General features: G+C 40.5%; 1 protein-coding gene across 4 annotated transcripts in view; it reads left to right on the plus strand.

The window, feature by feature from the left end:
• cadm3 (cell adhesion molecule 3) overlaps positions 1-15573 on the plus strand; it is a 104227-nt gene that overhangs the window by 63656 nt on the left and 24998 nt on the right. For all 4 annotated transcript variants that reach the window (XM_005728945.1, XM_013909809.1, XM_005728946.1 and 1 more), the window contains exon 5: positions 3611-3748. In XM_005728945.1, coding sequence (XP_005729002.1) covers positions 3611-3748 — 138 coding nt within the window. The remainder of the gene's footprint in view (positions 1-3610; positions 3749-15573) is intronic.

Genomic DNA, 15573 nt, shown 5'->3' on the forward strand with positions numbered 1-15573 from the left:
TCCCCAACACTGTCTGTGGCTCAGCGGGCAAAGGCTTTTCCCCCATATTTGAAATTAGTCAATCAACAACACCAAATTTATTGGTTTCAATCACTATTGTTGAAACGTATCCCAAATGTTTTGTCAGTGCTACAATATTGAAAATAATAAAACCTAGTTCCCCTGGACAACATAAGCAGTGTGCTCGATAATGATTTTTTTAAATTCATATGGGGGGGGGTTATACTTTGAAGCAAGCATGAGGGCGGGTCCACTTGAGCTCTTAAGAGCCAAATTAACACGAGAATCATTTCTCAGTATTTACTTAAATTTTGCAGTAATTGTGTTTCAAGCATCTTTTATTCTCTGTAATTGACGGCTGTGACACTGTATTCTGCGTTCAATAAATATTTCATGGCTCCTGAGAGGGAGCAAACCCATTAAAAATGTATGGTAAAATGTCTAAAATAACGCATGGACCCCCTATGGGAAAATCAAGCAAAGATATCGAGTTTTGGCAGAGCAGCATTTGTGTGTGCATGTTTCATCCTTGTTTTGACTTGTTCTGACCGTCGTGCACAATCACACATCAGCACATAACTGGTGAGCGTGGCCAGTTTGCATGTGTCTGTGAGAAGGAAACGTGTGGCATGCCTCCGCTCTTGAGCTAACCATAGAATAATTTATAATGGCTTTATTCTCTTTTATTCTACTTGTAGAGGAAAGGGTCTCAACAGGACTTCTCCAGCCAATTCTATATATCCAGTATTATTCCCTTATTAATATTCAATGCTACTTTACTGCCAGAGAGCTTCTGCACACAGTGCACTACATCAAATACCGCTACATTAAAAATTGACCACATTTTTTTTTAATGTATACCATGGCTAGTTCACAGCACTTTTTTTTGACACTTCTGTTCGTCTTTTTGCAGTGGTTTGGACAAAATACTATAAATACATTCTGTTAATCTGTTTTCTGCCATTTGCTGTTTCCTGAATTTTATAAATATTTTGGAACAAAAAGTAATAAAATATAAATTTTCTTTCTTTCCTTTATGGCCTGGTCCTAAATCCATCTAAACTGTTGGCTTAACCATCTCCGCTTTCTCTCCTGCTATATAAGCAACTCTGTCTTTCCTGCCTTAATGCAAGGCAGTTTGCAGTCAAACCGAATGTTTATTATTTGCAAAAGCAGAATGACAGTAAGCGCCGCCAACATTTAGAGAAATGTGCCGCTCGCAAAAGCTGCAGATGGTGTATTGCAAGTTTAGAAATTTTTCTCCTCTTACCTTCAGCCATGGTGGTGAAGAAAAGTGGATACTGAAATATTTGGCAGAATGGATGTTTAGTCTTTTTTCTGCTTGCATTGTTTTCACTTGTGCTCCAAGTTAAAATAGCAGTTAAGCAAAAAATGTGTTTAACCAACTGTGCCAGAATCTGGAAGAACACCCTCTGGGAGAGTAGCATGAAATTTTGGTTTGGCAGCAGGGCATCTGGTGTTTCACTTGGCTAAAGTTTTTTGTTTTTTTTTCACCTGACCTTTGGCTCATGCTGTGTTTCTGTCCCTCTCTTTCACTCCTGTAAATGGTCATCCAGGCCACCAGTATTCTTGCACAAATTGCGTTCACCTTGTCTTTTAGATAATGAATCCTGGAAGTTGCAATTAATATTGTATGCAAAATATAATCTACTTGACATTATGAGCTGACCTGAGAATGAATGCAATGCTGACTGAAACTGTAGAAATACATACATGCAGAACCCTTGCTGCTGATTTTGAAGGGATAATGCGTTATTATTATTCTCACTGAATTAATTGCTTTTCCATGATCATCAGTAGACAGCCGTCGTGCCATTTGGGGCTTCACTGCGACTGTTGGACTACTTATGTGTGCCACAAGTACTGTTGTAATGTTAAGTTAATGAAGGATTTAATCGTTTTCCTTTGGGAATATTTTCTTCTATATTTGGTTTCTGTAAGCTACCGTCGTGTTTTGAAGTCTTGTTAAAAATGTGGTGAGCGTTTCAAATTTTTCATGAGACTGTGAAATGCGCAGGAGAATATGACGTTTTTTTTGTGGATAAAGAGAAAAATTAGACAGAGTTACGGGTTTGTTGTATGTTTTTTGTGTAATTACCCAGTGAAATGTGTTTTGCAGTTAATTCAAACATAAATTTAAAAAACAAAACACTTTTGTTCTTGTAATTGATTTACTGTACACTTTTTTGCAATAAAAGGCATTGCTATAAATTTCCTTACAGCCCCATGCATGGGGTGGGTCCTTTGGCAGTTTTATAGAGACGAGTTTCTTTCCGAATGTTCTAAAATGTATTGTTTGTGCTAACACCAACATCTATTTCATCCGATGTATTTTCCCCTCACTGCATCAAATACTGGCCTTCTGTCAGATGCTGATCGTGTCCCTCTCGGCGATATTGGACACTGATGGATCACGGCCATGTTTTAAAAAGTGATAATGTCTGCTTTAGGAAGCTGCAAAGTTGGAGGTTTTCGCAGGTTTCTTAGCCAGGAGACTGCAGTTTGTGTCCCATTTGGAATGCTGTGCTTTGCATTTTTCCCTTTATTTTCCCTCACCGATTTGTTATCATCTGACTCATATCCACTAGTTTAGATACTTAAAACTGCTGGCCTTGGTTCAGTTGGGTTCAGGAAAATATTGTAACATGTGTTAAAGTACATGGCTAGGCTGCTGCCTCTGCGACTCTGCCCCGGATAAGCGCAAGAGAATGGATGGATGGATTGTGTTAAAGTATACCCCTTCACAACATCAACCCTGCAAGTTGAACAATTACACTGGTCATTTAAATATGACACAAGCATCCCTAAGTGACGGGTTGGGAGTGAAAGATGTGAGACACCAGCAGCTTTGACGAAAACGTCAGTATTTGACAGCCTAGTAATGAGAATGAGCTGTTTAGTCACAGCAGTTCACCAACTGAGCTTAAATGCTTCTGCAAGTTATGCCATCTTACTGCTTTTCAGACAGGCATGCAGATTTCTTGTTTTCTCATTTTATTTTAAAAGACAAAACAAAAAAACTGAGATATTTGCTCTGGGAAGCTGGAACTGGGGGAGTGTTTTGCCTCTGGGCTGCAAACATTAAACTCGGATGCCCATTCAGCCCAAAGAGGTGTAACTGTGCTGTGTTTAGCTAACAGAAGCAAGTCACTTCCTTCTGAGACTGAAACAGTCATTATCTGCACATCCTAATTGGCCGCCTGTTAGCAAAACTGGGGGGAAAAAAATGTCTAGTGCACCAGTCATGGCAGATACTTATAATAGAGACAGCATGTTCTGATTCTTCTGGAAGGTCAGAGCTGCTGTGAAATGGTTACGAACCATATTGGGTGCAAATCATAGCAAGCCTGCATCATTATTTTTCTCCCAGCTGGATTCTATCAGAGCTTTCCAAGTTGCCCAAATAGATTCAAGCTTGTCTGCGATATTGTGGATGCTGCTGCACATTTTGCTGATAGGCCACAACTTTGCAGACACATGCAGTACTTGTTAGAAACTCAGCAACTGGCCTTAATTTTACAAGGTTAGCCCTGCTGCATAAAAGTCTTCTCCTTCTCTCTTTCTAACTCTAAAACTCTTTACTCTTTAGGTGTGCCCGGCAAGCCTCAGATCTCAGGCTTTGAGCATGCAGTGAAGGAGGGGGAAAAAGTCACCCTGACCTGCACCAGCACTGGCAGCAAACCCCCCGCCACGTTGCACTGGTACAAAGGAGACCAGCTGCTGAAAGGTGAGAGATACGGACAGTGCGTGCAATGCTTTGTGTCTGTCTTTATAATTTTGTGTTATGTGCACGAGGATGTTGTGAGGTCAAGAAAAATGTGTGTTGCACGTGTTAGTTTTTGTACTCTAGCTTGTACTCCTGGTGAGGATTGTATGGGTGTGGCTGTGTGTTTGTTTAGGAAAGCTTGTGTGTCATTATGCAGCTGGAAGGATACTCTGAAGGAATGCAAGGATGTGTTTTTTACTTGTGGCATGTTTGTGTGAGGTTTCTGTGGTCACAAGTGTTTATGGGTGACTGTGATCCTTGATTGTACGCTGTGTATGGGTATTTGCAAGCGCGTATGCGACATTGGTGCGCATATGCCTCACGTTTGAGCATTTGCAAGATCATGCTGTGTGTGTATTGCGTCCTTGCCATATTGCCTGCTGTCTCTCTGTGTGCCCTGAACCTGTGTGTGCATATGTGTGTGTGCATGTGCGAGAGCAAGCTGCTTGTGAGCCCGAGTCCAGAAACGTGCTGCGTGTGTGCCCTTCTTTCCCATCATTCGTTCACACATGTGGTGGCTTTTATTATATTTTGTGTGTGTTGTTCCATAGCTTATTTGCACAAGTGCACGTGTATGTTGAGCCGCAGCATATCTGCAACTGGGAGTGACACAACAGAGAGCAAGAGATAGCGTGGGTCGGATCTAGCTAGGGATAACGAAAGAATCCAGCAATAAAAGGCAGGGCGGAGGAGAGGATGAAGGGATGAGGTTGAACAGAGAAACCGAGGTAGGGAGAGCTTTGCATGAGGTCAGGCTGACTAGTCTTTTGTTACAGATAAACGGGAGAAATGAGAAGGGAAGAAAGAGGAAGAGGCACAGCAAAGACAGAGAGGATGTCATGAGAGGACAAATTAACTGGCTTCTTCCAAACAGATAAGCTGAAAATCAAGGAGACGATTGGCAGCTTCTGACTCACAGTGGTATTGGCCGTGCTTTCGTTTCTCCAAATTGCAACCATCTTTCCCATAACCCCCCCTGCTTCTTGTTTCTAAATCAGTCAGAGGTTTTCTGTTTTGCTTTACCGAGCAGAACAAACATGTTTGAAGTGTTGTTTCTGTCGCCCTTTCGCTCCTTCCACCATCTGCCCTCACACGAAAAAAAAAAAAAAAAAACTCTGTAAGCTTTAAGCTCTCATTGTCCTGGAAGAACAGCGCTCTCTGTCTGTCGTCACAGCTCTCCAACAGATGCCGCAAATCCTACTTTATATACAGTACGCTGCGGTGTTTACACTTGTGAATCGTCTTTAGGAGGCTTTTTTCCAGTAATTACATTAATATAATAAGATAAAGATTTATTGATGTAAAAATGGACACTCAGGCTTTGTAATGCAAAAATGCCCATCATTTGCCCTGATGCTTTGGCACTGTGTTAGTGTTTGCTATAATTATGGATTGAAAGGACTCAAAAGAATGGACTAAAGCTACAAAGTGAAGGAGTAATGGGAGAGCTGCCCGCCTGAGGACAGATTATCTGGTCCTTTTGTTACAGCTGAACTAAAAGCAGGAGACAGAAAGGAAGGAGATTGTCGCTTTTTAGAAACTGGATTTCTGTTTAAAGGCTCACTTCACCCAAAATACAAATAGATGCTTTTTTCCTGTATGTACCTGTAATGCCACTTCAAAGCATTCACAGCCCAAATACTGCCGTTCTGTTTGATGCCACTGCCATCACAGAGATACACACAATATTGTCCTTGTCACTAGTGCCATTGTATACAGAGAGATAGCACTCCTTTTTTGCAAAGTGGCAACATTTCCATTTAGAGGCTGGAGTGGTGGTCACAAGTTTGCCGGCCAGGCTTGGGACTTTATTTTTAACTTTAATGTCAATTGCTTATTGGATTGTCTTCCTCTTGCATTTTAATTTTGCTTTTACTTCATAATTATCATTAGTAATAAATCTTTGCCTTTTTTTCTCTTAAATAAAAGGTTGCGTTAAGGTTTAAATATGCCCCTTTCTCAACATAAGTCCTGCATATCATCTAATGATGCTTATCCATTGCTTTTAAATGCAACAGCAATGAGAACAGGCTAGCTACACCAATAATTTTGGTCTTATTTGCCCAGTTTTTGAGATAAATACTGTAAGTGAATGTTATTTTGTTTGTAGCGCTCTATTGCGTATATTAGAGCAGGGCGATATGACCAAAAATATTTATCACGATATACATTTGAAAATTTGCGATAACGACATAACTGACGATATAATTGACACTAGACAAAATACTTTACAACTCCACAACTTTATTAGTGCAAAAAACCCCATCAGTGTATTTTCACTTAAACAAGCAGCTGTTTTTTATGTGCATTGTTATATAAAAATATAACAGTGCAAATTCCTCGCTGACAGTTTAACCAAAAGGCATTTCCAGTGGAAATTGGCCGACATATCCTCAGCATAACCATGTATAATATCCACAAAACTTAAAAAGAGGTTATACACACACAACATGGTAATATTATGTTGAAGCACAGTACGTATCACTCCGCGAGGCTCCTGCCTACGATAGCCGTAATGCTCCGACAATCCATCAAGCGGTGCGGGTTCGTAGCTTAGCAAAGTCGCACTAAAACATTTGACAGATTTTCGAGCGTCGTGTACATGAAATCGTTTCGAGGTCAGTAAACACAACCAGAACTCATACATAAGGCACATAAGGGATTATAAGGGGCACTGTCGATTTTCAGAAAAATCAAAGGATTGATTTTAAGTGTGTCGTATTTTCCAAACAACACAGTAATAACGACGGCCCGCTAGCATGCTCTACCAAAAATAGTACTTTGTTGTGTATCTGATGGACGAAAGCTAAACCAGTTCCACACCACTGAAGTTGCAGCATTTTTACAAACCAATTCTGGTTCATCCGTTTCATTCAACGATCCACTTTTGCTCTTCTCATTCTGCGTCACCGCCATGTGCGTATGTAAACAAAGGCACTTCGCATGCGCGTTTTACCCATATTCTATCGCGATTTCATTTTCCTATCGTTGCCCAGAATTACACCGGTATTACCGTGAACGGTATAATATAGCCCAGCCCTAGCGTATATGTTTCATTTAGAAATTCAACAGCAGCATGTCTTTCCACAGACATGGTGGCGATTTCATATGCTAAAGAAACAGTCGTATCCCCGGGAGTTATGTATTTGCATTGCACATAGCCACACTGCATGATTTACATACATAGTGTTTAATGTCATTCCACAGAGTAGGGAGGCTTTTACACAGCAAGACGGAAATTAAAGGTGTGGAAGTTCTGAGACTTGATAGAAAGAAAGTTTGTATTCTGTGATTTGCTCATTTCACTGTCATCAGAACCTTTCCCAATTCTTGTGTGTGTGTGTCTTAGCTATATGCACATCTTAAATGGCCACTCTAGCAGACTTCTAGTGGAAAAACAGAATGTTACGTGACTCAAAACTGATGCATTCACAATTTGTTCCATTTATGGGCTAAATTCTGAAATACTTCATCCTATAGTTCCCATAATGCAATATAAAGGTGTTGTTCAGACTTTCTTATTCCTGCTAAAGCCACATGGTTGTGGTTAAATAGTCAAATTTTCTTAGGAAGGTTCTCAGCTGAGTGACCCAGAAGTGTCAGACAGAATAACATGTTCCATAACATTCTCCTGATGTTATGGAAAGGTGTTTTTGAGCCTCTGTTATCTCCTGTAGCACTGGATACTGGGCCATCCTTTATAAAAGGTGAGCAGATAATGCTGTCCTAGAATTCAAAGTGACACACTATCAGACGGCGCAGGAACAGAAACAATCAACATAATTGACAAGCTAGAGATCATCATATAATTTACTGCTGTCTCCCTCGTGCCCGAATTTGCTGTTTTGCCAGCTTTTAGGATAATCGATAATTAATTTTACTTCAGAGATGCCAGAAGCCTTAAAAAGGCAATTTTCAATGTAGATAATGTCTTCAGCAGGAGAACAAAATAGGAGTGGACAGTGGGTGAGCAGCATTTCCTAACACAACCATTTAATTTCACCGTTGTTGCTGATATTTTGTAAACCAACATAGTAAAAAAGCATGAGGTGTAATTACAGTTCATTTTCAGGATGTTGTAGTTTTAACATAACAGATTCATGTCAGCAAGCAGCCAGGATGTAAATTTATCTTTGTCAAACTCCTTATCTCTCAACCTTCATCACGTTTCCCACTAAGGTCAAGGAAAACTCATGAGTAAAAACACATAGGCGGTAAATTTTTTGACTTTTTGACTCCAGTCCTTTTCTTTTGAACTTTGCCCTCTTCATTTAGCAGCTTCATTTCCTCCCACTGAAATAGCCCAGATGACATCATTCACCTTGTCATGATTAGGATATTAAACACCATGTACAAAATTACCGGGTCCGTGCCCCTGCCTTGTACAGATATCGCAAAAATTAATGAATTTGTAAAACATTAAGTGTTCCTCGAGGTTTTGCTGAATCACTGATCTGGCTTGGTGAAAGGGTTGCATGTAAAGTATACAGACATAGTTTATTTTGTAGAATTTGGATGAACCCAGCTTTTGAAATGGAGTGAGCACAGAGAGTAATAGAGACACACCAAGAGAGATTTGAAGGAGATCAACTCCATATGAATGATGTTGTGTTTGAGGCCTCGCTCAGCCATCCTGACACTGCGCAACACCAATCAGTCATTGCTGGGATGACACACACTCTGTCACAAACACAAAGACAAACCCACACACACACACAGAAACACAAACCCATTCGGTTCAATACACAAACATTAGTAATGGACAGATAATAATCATACACACACAAAGTGCTCATCTCCGGCTATATCACAGAAGAGCACCACGGGTCAGTGTGCTATTATTACAGGTTCTCATTCATGCAGCTGCGGTGTTTGTTTGTGTGCGAGTCCATGCGTGTGGATGTTGGAAAGATGAGCCCATAGACTGTTTCTCACCAATGTCTGTGACAGCTTCACTGACAGTAAAAAGGAAAGATGGAGAGAGATGAAGAGAAGGGAATGAGGGCAGCACAGTAAAGTGTGTGTGAGAAAGACGAGAAAGACTCTTTGTATCAAGTAAGTGACAGCGAGGGGCTGCTGAGAAAACAGTGAACAGAGAGAGAGGTGAATGAATGAACGGGAGCACGTGCGTGTGCGTGCATAAAAATAGACAGAGTGACTGCAAGTATTCTGAGAGAGTGATGGAAGCTGCAAAAGCCGATGTTGAGAGAGACAGAAGGAAGAAGAGAGAGCTGAAGGGGAATTAAGAAAACTGCAGAAGAAGTGAGGCAGCTTTATGTCTGAGTGGGAGTAGATTGGGGGGGGCAAGGATGAAGCAAAGGGGGACCAGTTTTAAAGAAGAGGGGACTAGGGAGCGCAACAGGAGAGGGAAGTAGAAAAGAAGGGAAGGCTGACGAAATGGAGAGAGAAATCCAGAAAGAGGATTTAGCAGTGAGTGGAGAGAGCAAGAGAGAATGCGGGTAAGGGAGTGGTAATTGAGAAGAATGAAAGTCTAAGAGCTTTGAAGACTGTATTAGTTGTACTGTGTGAAAGGGCTATGGATCATTTAGTGACATCGATGTATTGGATTGGGGATAATGGGGATTTATGGCGGCACTTAATGCCATACCGGTTGAATTCCAACCTAAATTGTCATAATGCAGAACGTAGGGCGGATGGTGAAGGGTACATGGGCGTGTGTCTGTGTGTAGCAACATAATGGACGAGAAAGGAAAGGTAGAGAAACAGTGATGGAAAAAGTTTTTCAGTTCCTTAAAGTGTAAAAATCACAGCACTTGGAGAAAAGTGGACTGTAGGTAATGATTAATAATGATCATTAATGAGCAGAGTTTGCCTGGTCATGAAACTACTTTTAAGCCTCAGAAAACTATGCATCAAAATGGCTCTAATTCCCAAACAGTTCATGTGAAACTTGTTGAATTAAACCTGTGAATTAAAGTTGATGGTCTGAACTTCAACTACTTTGTTTGATTTAAAATCAACTGCGATAATGTAGAGAAGCAAAATCACAAAAATCGTGTCACTGTCCAAAACTAAATACATGTTTAAGGCTGAGAGGTCTTAGAAAAGAGCCCGAACTGCAAATATACAGGGAGTGCAGAATTATTAGGCAAGTTGTATTTTTGAGGAATAATTTTATTATTGAACAACAACCATGTTCTCAATGAACCCAAAAAACTCATTAATATCAAAGCTGAATGTTTTTGGAAGTAGTTTTTAGTTTGTTTTTAGTTTGAGCTATTTTAGGGGGATATCTGTGTGTGCAGGTGACTATTACTGTGCATAATTATTAGGCAACTTAACAAAAAACAAATATATACCCATTTCAATTATTTATTTTTACCAGTGAAACCAATATAACATCTCCACATTCACAAATATACATTTCTGACATTCAAAAACAAAACAAAAACAAATCAGCGACCAATATAGCCACCTTTCTTTGCAAGGACACTCAAAAGCCTGCCATCCATGGATTCTGTCAGTGTTTTGATCTGTTCACCATCAACATTGCGTGCAGCAGCAACCACAGCCTCCCAGACACTGTTCAGAGAGGTGTACTGTTTTCCCTCCTTGTAAATCTCACATTTGATGATGGACCACAGGTTCTCAATGGGGTTCAGATCAGGTGAACAAGGAGGCCATGTCATTAGTTTTTCTTCTTTTATACCCTTTCTTGCCAGCCACGCTGTGGAGTACTTGGACGTGTGTGATGGAGCATTGTCCTGCATGAAAATCATGTTTTTCTTGAAGGATGCAGACTTCTTCCTGTACCACTGCTTGAAGAAGGTGTCTTCCAGAAACTGGCAGTAGGACTGGGAGTTGAGCTTGACTCCATCCTCAACCCGAAAAGGCCCCACAAGCTCATCTTTGATGATACCAGCCCAAACAAGTACTCCACCTCCACCTTGCTGGCGTCTGAGTCGGACTGGAGCTCTCTGCCCTTTACCAATCCAGCCACGGGCCCATCCATCTGGCCCATCAAGACTCACTCTCATTTCATCAGTCCATAAAACCTTAGAAAAATCAGTCACAGAGATATTTCTTGGCCCAGTCTTGACGTTTCAGCTTGTGTGTCTTGTTCAGTGGTGGTCGTCTTTCAGCCTTTCTTACCTTGGCCATGTCTCTGAGTATTGCACACCTTGTGCTTTTGGGCACTCCAGTGATGTTGCAGCTCTGAAATATGGCCAAACTGGTGGCAAGTGGCATCTTGGCAGCTGCACGCTTGACTCTTCTCAGTTCATGGGCAGTTATTTTGCGCCTTGGTTTTTCCACACGCTTCTTGCGACCCTGTTGACTATTTTGAATGAAACGCTTGATTGTTCGATGATCACGCTTCAGAAGCTTTGCAATTTTGAGACTGCTGCATCCCTCTGCAAGATATCTCACTATTTTTGACTTTTCTGAGCCTGTCAAGTCCTTCTTTTGACCCATTTTGCCAAAGGAAAGGAAGTTGCCTAATAATTATGCACACCTGATATAGGGTGTTGATGTCATTAGACCACACCCCTTCTCATTACAGAGATGCACATCACCTAATATGCTTAATTGGTAGTAGGCTTTCGAGCCTATACAGCTTGGAGTAAGACAACATGCATGAAGAGGATGATGTGGACAAAATACTCATTTGCCTAATAATTCTGCACTCCCTGTAAATTACTGCAGATGGGAAAAAATAGTGTCCTTTTCAATGTAGTGGTTATGAGTAAAAACTTAATTGAAGTGAAGTTAAACTAGTAAGTGGAAGAAAATGGAAATACTATATCTTAAACCTGAGTATAGCACTTTGTCATCTGAACCACTGAATATGGACACACATGGACACAGCAAGACAGATGCATCCCATCAGCTTCACTCAGTAATTCAGTAACAAGACTAATTAACTTTCTTTCCAAATTAGATGACCTCATATGAACGCTTAAATCAGACTTCAGTGCTTTCTCTGGACCTAATCCACTTAAAGATTAAATCTGATGACTGTTTCGATTATTTTAAAACCTTCTACTCTTTCACAGGAAGCCTTTTTGCTGAGCATTTGTTTCTTCCTATTCATAGTCATGCATTTTCACACCTTTGAGAAACTGGAGTCTTATAATCAGCTCAACTGGTCGTGGTGGGGGGTAAAGTACCAGCTGGCATAATAGTGAATTTTAAAGAGAACTTATTCACTAATTTCATTTAGCTCCCCACACTGAACTGAGCTGTTTTTCTTCTTTTTTTTAGTAATGTATTAATTTTGCTCGCACCTTTGTCTAAAAAGAGTCACTAAATACTCGTAGCATATTGAAAATAAAATATCATCCTTATGATTCAAGATACGCATTAAGATATTGTAAAGTCATATTGTAAAACATTAGGTTTAAAAGTGAAAGCATTGGCAAAATGGTGATCGTTTTTCCTCCGTTAATGTTTTCAAATGTTAAATTATCAGTTTATTTATTATCAGTGGAATTTTTTTTCAAACAAAAAAAGTCACAGTTTGATTTGATAATATCACATTTTCCCAGCGCAATAATTAAAGGACACCACACAGTCGAGTCTGTCTTTAGCACAAACAAAACAATTTAATCTCACTGGCAGCTTCATTTCTTTGATTACGAAAGCAGCGATTTTGGGACATTTGGTCCATGAACTAATGGATTCATTTAATAATTTTTTCCGCTCTAATCTGGACCTTCTGGTCACAAACACGCTTCTTTAGCCATGAAGTCCCAAACACGCTGGTCGCAGTAATTGCTGCATCCAGTTGTTTGATTTTCATAATATGATTATTTTATAGCAGATTGGACGCTTGAGGGTTGATGCATCAGCAGCTCCACCACCTCATCTGCATGGCATCACCACCTTGGGGGAAGTTAGTTTCAAGGATGTGCCGATTGGCCACCTTTTTTTTAATCGAGGAATACGAGTTCTATAGAAAAGTGTCGGTATCCCATGAAATTTTTAGCAGGTGCTGGAGTATCGTTGAGCTTAAATATTAATGAAGCAGAATGCTGCACACACTTTTCCTAACACTGAATATTAAGATTTAGTTTAAAGATTTAGCAGTCATTAAAGGCATTACTTTGATCGTATGAGATGTTTTTGTAATTATTTTGTGTTTTTGTGAAGTATTTTGTGACATTAACTTTTAAACTGTTGTTAATTATAATGAATCATGTAATATATAACGGGCATAAATGCTAGCAGCAGGGTGACTCACAGGATGCCATTCTCATGGAAGGCAATGTGGAGAACAGGCTGAGGTAGGTCAAATTACTCAAGAACTGAACTCTAAATCAGTGGCAACAGTTCTAATGATGTAATTAATCCAAATTTGAAGTTGTTTTGTCTTAATGTTCATCAGTATTGGTCAGGAGAGAGATGCAAAAGTGAGCGTAAAGCACTGTCAAGTTCATGGTTTGGAGCTGCTTTTCAGCCAGTCGTGTTTGGGATCGTGCCAAAACTGATTGAATTATGAAGCCAGAAAAGATTTTGATCCACCATGCAATGCCATCTGGAAAGCACCTAATTGGCAAGAGCTTCATCATTTACTTCATTATTATGAAGGCGACTTAAAGAAATTGCAAGAAAGCTTGCTTAATAGAGTTCAGGCAGTGTTAAAGAATGATGGTGGTTATACCAAATTTTTACTTTCAGGCTTGTTGAGATTATACGTACTCTATTTTTGCCTTATATAATGTATTTCCACTTAAGTTTGCACATGTTTTAATGAATTGCTGCTCTTATTTATCACTTTCCTGGCAAAATATAAAGAAATTAGAGCTAGCTCTTACTGTATACCAGACACTTGTGCTGCCTTTCTGTCTGAACCAAGCTGTTTTAGCTCTCTTTGCCACTTTCATTAAGCCAAATGTCTGCTCATTGGTCGCCCATCATTAACAGCAGATTTGCTGTGCTTGGTGTGACCATATTACGGACATCTCCTCTCATTGATGTTATACAAACCCAAAGATTGAGAACACTGTCTGAAACCACCATAACAGTGAGGGGAAAAGAAGAACGAACTCTGAAGAAAGTTGATGTTGGTTGATGGAGCCAAAAGAAATAGCAAACCTGGATTCGCTTTCATAGTGTTACGAAATCAGTTTCACCCCGGTTCTTTTATTCCGGGACGGCACCGGAACTCAGTAGTCCTTTTTCACAAAACCTTTATTCATCTTCATTTAAGCATGCATCTTCTAGAAGGGGAGATGTGCAAGGCCGGTGTCCCTCTGCAAATCTTCCACTCCTTTGTTTGTTACAGTCAGCTTTATAGACGCGACCCCGTCATAAAACCCCCACGGTGTGCTGCAAACTCTGTGTCTCTGTGTGTATGCACGAGCACGTGAGTGCCTGTGTGTGCGCGAACCCGTATGTCTATGTGAGTGCACGTGAGTGAGTGTGCATGTGGGTGCGTCATAGCAGTCAAAGCACTGTGTGTGTGTGTCTCTGTGTACGTGACTTCCTGCCGGTCATAAATGTAATCTCCTCACCCAAGCTACACCAAATTCCTCTACACAACATAGAAAACAGAGTTAACATATTACAAACACTGAGACTCCCACTCTGCATCCACTGGGCCATTGGCCTCTTGTTGTCTTACATTTACAGATAAGGTGGAGAGTCTCCTACAAACCTACTTCTAAGTTTATAACAATTATGAGTTTTATTAAAGGTACAAGCATCAGCATCAGCAACCCCCAACTGTAGCTTCCTGTTGCCTTCTATGGCAGGCAGACCCCCAGTGTCCATAAATTCCTTTCTCTCTAAACAATTACACACACTCTCAGGCCTACAACTAACAGTTTGTGACAACAGCTGTGTGCAGATCAACAATGGATCATATATCGAGTGCGGGAGAGAGTATGAGCGTGCAACGTTTAAAGCGTGGAAGTACTGACCTTACTTTGAGTTTGATTCCATAAAAAGTGACAAAAACATTAGCGTCCGTTGTGCGTGGGAAGAAAACTTCTTTTTACACCGAAAAAAACCCCTAAACATGCTCCGAGTGCGCAACGACGTAATGGGAAATTCACAGAGAAACTTGCGGATTCTTCAACTGACCGCTACGTAGGGATGGGTACCAGTATCTGGTGCCAAGGCGAAGCGGTCAAAGTCTGGCTGTACTTCACAGGAAAAGATGCAAACTCAGCAGCCTGCAACAAGTGCTTTAAGCTGATACTGTGATGCTGTGCAAAGGAGGTAACACGAGGTAACACCTCGAATCTGATGAAACACCTGGCGACATATAGCATTTTGTTAAAAGCCGAGAAATGCGCAGATACTCCCTTCACCCTGGCCAAAAAAGGCTAAAATGACCAAAGGAAAAGTGGAAAACAGGTAAACATGAGAGGTTTTTGGACAAAGTTTGTGTTTGTCCATTGTTTAAGCACTGCTTCCAGCCAAGAGTGATACTATATATGCCCTATAGCTGCAAAGAAGACTAACATTGTTATCTTTTTACAAAAAAACAGCTAAACATGAGAGGTTTCAGGACAAAGTTTGTGTTTTCCATTGTTTAAGTACCGGTTCGAGCACTGTTTAAGCACCGGCACTGTTTCAAAAGTACCGGTTTGGCACCGGTATCGGATAAAACCTAAACGATACCCATCCCTACCGCTGCGGCACACCTGCACCAGAGCACATCTCCGCCTACCCCACTCCTGCTTTACAGGTGAAAATAGAGCAACAGGACCGCTAGTCTTTGATTTTATTTATTTTCTGCTGTGTTTTACTTGCATCTATTTGAAAGACTGAGTGTAAACACAAAAAATATTTTATTTTATGTGCTGGAATGTGCAGAA

This window comes from Pundamilia nyererei, unplaced genomic scaffold (assembly GCF_000239375.1).
Source record: "Pundamilia nyererei isolate P.nyererei 1_Seehausen unplaced genomic scaffold, PunNye1.0 scaffold00031, whole genome shotgun sequence".
Lineage (NCBI taxonomy): Eukaryota > Metazoa > Chordata > Actinopteri > Cichliformes > Cichlidae > Pundamilia > Pundamilia nyererei.